The sequence below is a fragment of the Neltuma alba genome, unplaced genomic scaffold (assembly GCF_004799145.2).
Source record: "Neltuma alba isolate B1F8T4 unplaced genomic scaffold, ASM479914v2 tig00011939_pilon, whole genome shotgun sequence".
Lineage (NCBI taxonomy): Eukaryota > Viridiplantae > Streptophyta > Magnoliopsida > Fabales > Fabaceae > Neltuma > Neltuma alba.
In genome coordinates, this window is record NW_021636525.1 from 58,497 (window position 1) to 68,401 (window position 9,905).

Consider the following 9,905-nt stretch of genomic DNA (forward strand, 5'->3'; position numbering starts at 1 on the left):
CTTAAAATAAAAGGAGTGTTTATATAATTTTTCTAAAATTGAACAAAAATATACTACCTCCGGTCCTTAATATAAGACCTTATTTGATTTTTATTTTGGTCCTAGATATAAGACCCCAATCCATTTTGTCTTTCATATTTATATATTTTTTTTTCAAAGTAGTTCTTCTAACAATGGGAGCTTTAGCTAATATACTTGATTAGCAAAGATATTCTAGGAAAGATAACACATATTTATTACATATAACTAACTTAACTTTTTTTCTTAATCTCCTCAAATTAGTCAACTAGCTCTTATAATTAGGACCAGAGATAGTATATAATCGATTCATTTTTTAAAAAGGAGGGTGAGTCTTGGTAAGATTACTTTCTACCATATGACTCAGAAGTCATGGGTTCAAATCTTCAAACTAACCTCTCGGCTAGAGGAGGCAAGGATACTTACATCTATCTCTTGTTAGACCCTATCTGATGGTAGCCTCGTGCGCTAGACCATGTTTTTTTGTAACGACTATTAAAATTCTGGAGTCAGAATAGGGGGTGAAAAAAGCATCTTACACTGACAACAATTCTCCAAACAGCCAGCTAGCTAAGGCACACGCCCTGTCTCTGATCATTTCCACATGAAACTTACTGCCGACTTCTATAATGGGGATATTGACGCGCAGTTTCTGTGTGTTCTCAGTTAGTCACATCCTGAACTACCACAGATTAGGTTTCTGTACTTCAAAAACAAAAAAGAAAGACCACAATCTTTTACTCACTGTATAGCACCTCCCCAGTTCACACCAGTCTGGACCTTTCTTTTCTCTCATTTCACAGCCTAATTCATAAAAATCACAAAGTTCCAACTCAATTGAAACAACCTGTCCCCAAGTTGGCTTCCATGTGTGTACTCTTCATTGGCCTTTGCTTTGCCTCTCAGTGGCTCAAATCTCAACTGGCCCGTTATATGCATGTCTCTTTATACCTATATCAGAATTCAGAAGACTAATAATAAGTCCACAGGTCCACAAAGAATAGTTGGGTGCTTAAAGATCTTATCTTTGATGCTTTCTCCTTTAAGATAAGGTGTATAAGCTTTTCCATGACAGTCTTTTCAGAACAGTGAGACATTATTTGACAAGCTTGTAAGTCACATGCTTGGGACATGGCTCAAAAGGGGGCTAACATTAGAGCTCACGTGAAGTCCTCGTTTAGTTTGTAGGGGTTAATCCTAAGGATTAACTAAAAAACAAGTAACAACCTTGTTTGTTTCTGTTTAAACTAATAAATAAGTTAAGGTCACTCAGGTGGGATAGGATTATGATGTGAGGTTTAAGGACTGTTTAAGATAAGGTTGGTGTTTTGTACTTGCAAAACCACTTTAAGATATTGCGACAATCACCAATGGCCGGCATGATTTGACAAAAACACTATGTCTGAGTTGAATTTGGAAAGAGAGAGCACATGAGGTTGATGTGAAACTCATGTACATGTGGAGCCTTAAGATGATCCAAAGATCAATATATATATATATACATGTTTTATAATTTGTGCCTGAATTGAAGCAACAAGCTTTAGGTAGTTTACTGCAATAAGAGAGAGTTATGGGGAAAAAGGGCACGAGGTTTGCCAAGTGGAGGAAGATGATAAGGCAACAAAGAGGGAAGCTTTATATCATGAGGGTGTGTATTACTATGCTTCTTAATTGGCGCAAGTACTCTGAGTCTTGAACTAGAAGAACTCCCAAGTATTCTCATGCTCAAGGTGTCACCTTTTAATGCTAGCTACATCTTTGAGTTATTATTCTATTTGTTTTTTGTACCCCAGCTTGTATATTCACAGATTTTCAATGTAATTGGGGGTGTGAAAAGAAAAAGGAAGAAAACCCCAGAAATTGTTAGATCTTTCTCTCTCTTTTTCTCTCTGTTTTTGTGTCTGTTGTTTGTGTTGACTCAACTTTCAAACGCGCTAAGTGAAAAATAGTGATAGTATCAAACAAATCAGTTTGGTGAGATTCCTTGCACGTGTCTGTGTTCTGATTTTGAAATTGAACTCCCTCAAGCTAAACCAGGGTGCTTCTTTATAATATCACAGCCTTATAATAACTTGTAACCGCATTAAAATTATTGTGCACTCTTCTTGATAATAAAAAAAAATCTTTTTTTTTTTATGTAATCGTAAAAACCGAAGTGAATCCATACAAAAACATCCAGAAATCTGGGGACCCATGTGCGTGTTTTGGGGAATATAGTACGCGGAGAGGGTGAGAAGGGAAACAATATGCCACGCCTCATATTAGCGCAAAAGAGACAGGATTGGCTAACCTAGCTGTCAGGATGAGTCTTAAGTAAGTCCTTTTATGGGTTATTTGTCAGGGAAGAAATTGTGATTGGGACATCTTTGTCATCTTCGATCCTTCCCAGGAAGCCAACCCACTTATCACCTCAAAACGTTTTCTCCATGTCCTCCTTCTCTGTGTGTCTATGCTTCTGTGTGTGTGTGTGTATAACAGTTTGCTGGGGCATCTAGATAGGTAGATATTTGTATAGTCATGGCAAGACATAGGTTAACAGCGAGGAGTCAGAAGCCTCAGTTATGGTATAGATGTTCAGAGCACTTCCGGGAGCAGAAAACTAGGGTTTATATCATGTGGAGGTGCATAGTGATGCTTGTACGGTGGGAAGAGAACTTTTGATGGGAGGGCTGAGAGGGAAGCAGAAGATAGAAGGATTAAACTACAAAATATACTGCACCATGTGGCCCCTGGTACTGAACACTGAACATCCTTACTCTACTAGCCTGTTTTGCTTTTACTTTAGATTGTTTCCTAGGGTAAGATGTATTAGTGGCTGTGGGGATACCTAGGGTGGCTTTAATTGTCAGAAAGTATGCACAGTAGGATTTTGTACCCTTTAATCTTCTATGCGACCTGAGCCAAGTCATGTAAATTTACTATGTAGAAATATATTTGTAGTATATATTAGCAGGCTTTAGAAAAAAGTTATTGATGAGAAATGAGAAATGAGAAATAATTCCAATAGCAGACAAATATCTCCTTCTGCAATTCTATTACCTCCTAAGAACGAGGTTCATGGCTATCAGAACCCAAAAAAAAAAGAAAGCAGGGATTTATGGATAAATTACCATGAGTTTTCCATTAACATGGTACAAGAGTGAAAAACTAGGAAACTATTTTTATGCTTTCCTTTTACCTCGGTATAAGTATATATATTCACAGGAAATCGGATCGTTAGGTTACATCTATTGCCAGAGTGTAATTACTTTGCCAGTTAATGTTGGCCAAAATGTTGTGTTGTGGAAATAAAATATATATACACATGAATTTATTCCCTTTCAAAAATAAAATAACAAAAATAAGATTAAACTGCTGGGAAAAAAAAAAGCTCCTAACTTTTGTTTTCTTTTTTTTTTTTGTTTAACATACTGTTACCGACCCAGAAAGCACCTCCCAAAACTGATAGGAATCAGACCAAACCTCACCAATTGCAGCAAACTCTTCTCATCTCCTACTCTCAGGAGGCTCAACGGGATTCCCTTGGAACCTCGACGTTGACACATTACTTTCATCTTCAGTAGATTTTCTTGGAGTACTCCCTTGCTTAACTTGGCCTCCCTGTATGATCAGAACACAGATTATTGATTCCACAATTTATAACAGCCGCAGACTTGTATCTAGAAATTAATTAGGGTCAGATTATATATACATAAAAAAAAGAACAGAGAGAGAGAGAATGTGATACTGAATTTTATTTTATTTTATTTTGGTAACTCAGAGTATCTTCAACCCACTTTAAACTTGAAACTAATCTCTATTAGGCCAAGAGCACTAAAGTTAAAACTCTCTTAACAAGTGCGTTTTCTAAGATTTGAACTTTTGATGCTGAAGTATTTGTTAATGCTTGGAGTTGTTTAAGCTAAAATAACGAATACGATTCACAGCTTTGAGCCTCTATGACAAGGAAGAATGAAACAGAAAAAAGGAGGTAAAAACAGAATTAACCACCTGAATCTTACGCGCTGGTCAACTCTCCTTCCACATGTATGACTACTAGGTTATTAATAATTAATTAATACAATAACATTGATAGGACTAGTTCAGGTAGTAAGGATGGAGTGAGATGTGGAAATCGATCCCGGGTTAACCTTACTGATGGAAAAAGGAAAGCAATAGTTATAACTACTAATAAGTGACAACTAAGCTCATGCTAATTTGCCTAACAAACTACAACGAAGAAGGAACATATGGACACCATTAGAAATGTAAGAAAAGCAGTCACTTACTGCTCCCTTGTGGGCAGTCAATCTCCGGATAGATGGACAGCGTGCCATTGAGGAAGCAGCAGCTGCGGCAGCCACACGTATCCTGGAAAATAAAATTTATAACGCTCTTGAGTAACAAATCATGGAGCATTTTAATTCAAAGGTGCAGCAGTTTCATTCATCTCTGCAACATTTAAAAGTTTGAGCTCTATATTACCTCTTGTGTACGTCAACATATTCGTCCGTTTCATCTACAATCTCCTCCTGCATTGTTGGATAATAATCAGTCCTGTGGGGGCAAAAGGGATGACTGCAGGAGGGTATGAAAGAAAAGAAATGTGAAAGAGCTGTAAATTACTTGCAGAAGTTCTTCAAATACATCTTCCAATGTGATAATACCTATCACTTCATCTTCAGCATCCGCTGAAACTATATCATTTATTGTTGCCTGACTCGAAGAAACTTGGTTGACATGGGGAGGATTTGAGTGTTGGTCAATGTCTACAACAACACTTTCCAACTTCTGCTTCATTAGTAAAGGAGTGGTTAGCTGTGAATCCCCAACATTAATTTTGTCTTCTACATTCTTCTGTCCCTCAGCTGTTACTGGAGTCATCTTGCCTTTTCCTCTAACCTTTATAACAGCAGCCATGTGACTGCTACCTTTTTGGAATTCATTCAGTATATCATAAAGAGGCATATCTGATGGAACTCTGCAAATACATTCAAGGACGCAAACTCCAGATATTTCACAATTTTTTCAGAATAGGAACCGACGTGATAAATTAAAAAAGACAAGCATACCGTGGAACCCTTCGGATGGAAACAGCACTAACAGGGGTGTCTGTTTCTGGCCGTACAGTGAGAAGACTTTTGACCTAATTTATAAACGAATTCAGAGGGGGAGGAGAGAATCCAAAACTTAATACAAGGGAAACAGAGCAAATTAATTAAAAATCTGCAGCACGGGACATTCACCAGCAGAAGCCCAATGATATTCTTTGGATGTCCTGAATAGACAGGAACTCTGCTGTGTCCGCGAGCAAGAATTTTTCCTATTACCTCCCTGCTTGTTTACATGGCACCATAAGGGCTTGATAAAGAATATAACTAGGAGAGAAATTGAACACATAAACATTTTGGAAAGAAGCAGCTCTGCTCCATATACCAGTGTTTTGTCAAGCCTGCTTTGTGAGGATGACTTCATATAATTTCCACATGGTACAGTTGAAAATATCTTACCAGAGACAAAACTAATCCTCAAAGAACATTTGGATTTCCCATTTACAAAATACAAAAGACTACATCCTATGAACAAAAATGTCATTCCGCAGCCAATTAATTAGTGTCAGTTTTTAGTGGTCATTAATTAGTCTTGGCAGGCTATTGGTCATACACTGTTTAAGCCTTGTGTTTGGATTTCAAGAGATAAAAACTCATAGAGGCCGAAGCGAACAGGGCACCTACCAGTCTAACTTTGAATTAACATCCAAGGAAAATGTTGATTCAATAGGAGTCATGGCCCCCAGAGCAGTCTGTTTATAGACAAAAATCAACTTCAGAGTCCTGCTGCAGAGACTATCATATTTTACAAATTCTATTGAATTGTTAACATAAGGAAACAACAATTATGAGAGTGATATAAGAAGTTGCAGGTTAATTGAAGTGCTCAGTGCTCACCTTTTCAGTCAAATCTAGAGCTCCACTGATAATTGTTGTCTCATCATGCGTGAGTTCACCACCTTTCCCAGCCTAAAGAACAAAATTCAACATCTATACATTTATTTTTCAGATTTACATTGGTAATATTTGGGAAGCTTCAGCAATCTTGACACTTTGGCTCTACAGCACAATTATTAGAATTTGGTTGATGGAGATGATGTTTCTTGCCTTACCTCCTTACTGTGGATGGAAACAAGAGCTTTTAACTGGGAACGCCTAAATAAAGCCTCATTATGTCCCAATAAGATATCTAGAATCTGAAACACAGGTCAGTGAGAAAAAGAAACCATTAGGAGCATGATTATGATAAAATTCACCGTTTTTCCTTAAGAGTAAGAGGAGCTCTTCCCTCCATGATGTTTATAACAGAAGAAGCACTCTTAAGCTAACAACCAATACAGACAAAAAATCAAAACGCTAGAGACCATAATTTCAGCCGAAAGGCATGCCTGTGATATTGCTCAGTTACTGACAAGCTAAAGAGTTCTCCTAAACAAAGTCAAATACAGATATCGCCGCAAAGCAAATTATAGAAGACCTTAACTTGTATACATGTGTAATATCTTCATGACAAATTTTCAAGTTTCATGAGAATATGTCGAGTCTCTTTAGTTATATTATACCGCCACGTCAATTATTCAAAAGACTGGTTCTTTAATTTCTGGAGGGAAAATCACCTTTCCAATGGGATAAGCAATGGGATAACAGATTATCATTAGAATTCGGACAAGCCAAATGACATTTGCACCAACGGCAAGACCATATCGAGTACAAATTGCTTGTGGGATAACCTGAAATCGAAGAAGCAGAGTTGATAACGAATAAAAACTTGAAAAAGAAAATTCACAATTCTTTAATTAGCGGCATTTAAGTTAAACTAGAGAATAATGGAACATGACAGGATCACTTACCTCTCCAAAAAACAGAACAAAAGTAACTGATAGTATGATAGCCACATATTCATTAAATATTCTATCAAGGTATATTGGAAGGGCCTGCACATTGCAAGTGTCAAAGTCTTACAGTTGCTTGAAAATTAGGTAGGATATATAAATCAGAAATAAATGCACAATAAATTACTCAGCAATACCTATCTGACATCTCAAAAGCACTCAGCTATCTGGGTGATTTTCAAACATAATTTTGAAAATGCCGGTGCAATGGGATTACATAAACTTTTCCTAAACATAATACCCTTTCAAGATCCAAGAAGTCAATAACTGTTTGCATTAAAAGCAAAGAGCAGTCGGTATCAAACAAATTATATGCAGAAGCACATAGAAGAACATAGATCTAAATTATGAGCATAATAATTGGCTCGAGACAGATGCTAAGCTACGGAGTTCTAACATCAGTTTCATACTTAACAACTTTTCCCAACGCCTAAAACAAGAGAAATCACGCAACCATAACATTGTGATTGAATTACCTCCATGGCTGCAGCATTGCAAAGCAGCAGGGTTACAAGAAGCTGGTGTTGCTTTTGAACCACAGGAAGGATCGCGGCTAAGTATATAAGAATAAAAATATAAAAAAAAAAAAAATCAACAAATCTTAACAAAGGACTGATGATCTGGACAACCTTAAATTTAAGAAAGAAACCATATTGAAAAAGACAAAAACACATCAAGCATCAGAAACTATATGATCCGGAAAATGGGATGGAAGAAGAAAGGGGAAAATGACGACCGACCTGCTTGCATTTTCTCAGCGGGAGTACCGCTGCGCTGAAGAATCTCAAGGTCGACGACGCTGAGAGACATGAGACCGAGGGTGAGGCCGGACATGATGCCGGCGAAGAGGACGAGGAAACAGGAGAAACCGGCATAGATGAACCACCAGAAGGATCCAAAAGGTATGGATTTCGCGCCTAAAATCACCGCATTCAGCACATGCATCGTGTTCTTCACTTGTTGCGTCTTCTTCGTCTTCTTCTTGTTCCTTGTGATGGTCGTCGACTTGTTCACGAGGGGAGAAGTTAGAGGAGCATATGTGGTAATTGGTTTTGGAGCAGCGGCACCATGGTTACAGGAAGCAAGGAGGTGGGAACGGCATCGTCTCCTTCAAACACGTCGCTTATTACTATCACCATTACTCACGGAGTACTTTTTGTCCCAATTCCGACCCAAATAAAATATAGAATATATTGCGTCATTAATATAGAATATACAAAAAAATATATAATATTCATAATAAATAAAGCAGGACATTTGAGAGGATAGTGAGTATGATAGAGTAGACACTTACCCTATAAAAGTGGTAAAAAAAATCGAAAAGAACACTTAATGAACTTAATAAAAAAAACATTCATATGAGAATACGGGTCGATTCTATTTTTTTCATTTATTTGCATGTTCGATTATATTTTTCTTAATCTCATTCTTTCCTTTAATACTTGACATATGAGTCCGCTAGAAAGGAGTTTTAGTTTAAAATATAAAACCTTAATACACTTTATGATAGAATATGGGATAAAAAATAATTACGGTTTAACTATATTTCTAGGACATTTGGATTTATCATTATTTTAGGACAGATTTAGTTGTTATTTGTTGTGGTTATTCTCATTTTTATTGTTATTGTTACTATAAGTAGTTTTCGGATTTTCATTTAATAACAGATTAAATTGGGATACAAATTCTAATTATTTTCTTTCTCCTCCGGCCTCCCTTACGTGCTCCTCTATTCTCTGCCTCATCTCTCCCTTTTCTTCTATCTCTTTACTTCTCTCTTTTTTATTTTACATTATTTTATTTATCATATTTATCAGTTTTTTCAAACAAATTTATTGAACTTATAAATTGGTATTTAATTTAACATTATATAAAAAATATTTTAGAGATATTATATTGCATTTATTGTATTACCTCCGGTCCTAAATATAAGAGTTAGTTGACTAGTTTGAGTAGATTGAGAAAATAAGTTAAGTTAGTTATTTGTAATTAATAAGTGTTGTCTTTCCTAAAATATTCTTGCTAATCAAATTTCTTAGTTAGAACCATCATTATTAGAAGGATTATCTTTGGAAAAAATAGATAAATATAAGAGACAAAATAGATTGGAATCTTATACTACCTCCGGTCCTAATTATAAGACCCAGTTGACTTATTTGAGGAGATTAAGGAAGTAAATTAAGTTAGTTATTTGTAATAAATAAATGTTGTCATTCCTAAAATATCCTTGCTAATTAAGTAATTGGCTAGAACTATCATTATTAGAAGGATTATCTTGGAAAAAAATGCATAATATGAGAGACAAAATGGATTGGGGTCTTATAATTAGGACCAAATAAAAGTCAAATGGGGTCTTATAATAAGGACCGGAGGTAGTATTTAAAACCAAAATAAAAGTCAAACAAAGTTTTATATTAAGGACCTGAGGTAGTATTTAACTAATTTATTTGACTTAATCTATTCAAATTAATTAAGCATTTCAGATATTAATAATAGAAAATAGTGGCTTGTTTCTCCTCTTTCTTCTATTCTCATCTCAACTCAGCTTAGGCTTCAATTACATTTACATTTCCACCTCTTACAGGCTATAGTACGTGCGTTTCTCCATTTACATAAACTTTGTTAATCCTACAAATTTTGATTTCCTAGAGGAATTAGTTAAAAAATTTATTTTTATCTCTTAAATTCATATTTTTCCCTTCGCCAAATTATTCCTATTAATTACATATATTAAACAAGAATTTATACTTTATACCAATAAATATAATTTTCAATACAAATTATGAAAGGAAGTATTTTAATAAACCAGCAAACTTTTTTTTTTACGAAATAATTTATTTAGCTCATTAATTCAGACAACAAATGAACCAGAGGAATGGCTTCAATTAAGAAATGAAGGTTTGCCTTCAATTAAGGATGACAAATTAATGTTATATTAAAACCCGACTCCAGTCAGTTAGTCAGG

The 9,905-nt window shown here is 35.6% G+C and overlaps 1 protein-coding gene across 3 annotated transcripts; it reads right to left on the bottom strand.

The window, feature by feature from the left end:
* Positions 1-900: 900 nt before the first annotated feature.
* LOC114719715 (DUF21 domain-containing protein At4g14240-like) lies at positions 901-7,981 on the bottom strand. 3 transcript variants are annotated; one of them, XM_028905231.1, is made up of 14 exons: positions 7,681-7,981; positions 7,417-7,493; positions 6,899-6,982; positions 6,665-6,778; positions 6,161-6,244; positions 5,946-6,017; positions 5,733-5,800; positions 5,244-5,331; positions 5,070-5,143; positions 4,624-4,978; positions 4,483-4,529; positions 4,287-4,368; positions 3,486-3,618; positions 901-969 (listed from the first exon to the last, which is right to left on the bottom strand). In XM_028905231.1, the coding sequence occupies exons 1-13, from the start codon at positions 7,883-7,885 to the stop codon at positions 3,505-3,507; spliced, it is 1,464 nt and encodes a 487-aa protein (XP_028761064.1). In that variant the 5' UTR covers positions 7,886-7,981; the 3' UTR covers positions 901-969; positions 3,486-3,504. The 3 variants fall into 3 exon arrangements, 2 of the variants coding, with proteins under 2 accessions (XP_028761064.1, XP_028761063.1); XM_028905230.1 differs by lacking the exon at positions 901-969 and having other exon boundaries at positions 3,398-3,618; XR_003737929.1 differs by lacking the exon at positions 901-969 and having other exon boundaries at positions 3,599-3,618; positions 4,483-4,575; positions 4,665-4,978.
* Between the last annotated feature and the right edge of the window lie 1,924 nt (positions 7,982-9,905).

Bases quoted from the DNA above. Each gene is read 5' to 3' on its own strand.
- LOC114719715 (XM_028905231.1), bottom strand. From the start codon at position 7,885: ATGCATGTGCTGAATGCGGTGATTTTAGGCGCGAAATCCATACCTTTT. The intron at 7,494-7,680 runs GTCGGTCGTCAT...TTATATACTTAG, and splicing joins CGCTGAGAAAATGCAAGCAG to CCGCGATCCTTCCTGTGGTT. The intron at 5,332-5,732 runs GTAGGTGCCCTG...GTAAACAAGCAG, and splicing joins GTTAATTCAAAGTTAGACTG to GGAGGTAATAGGAAAAATTC.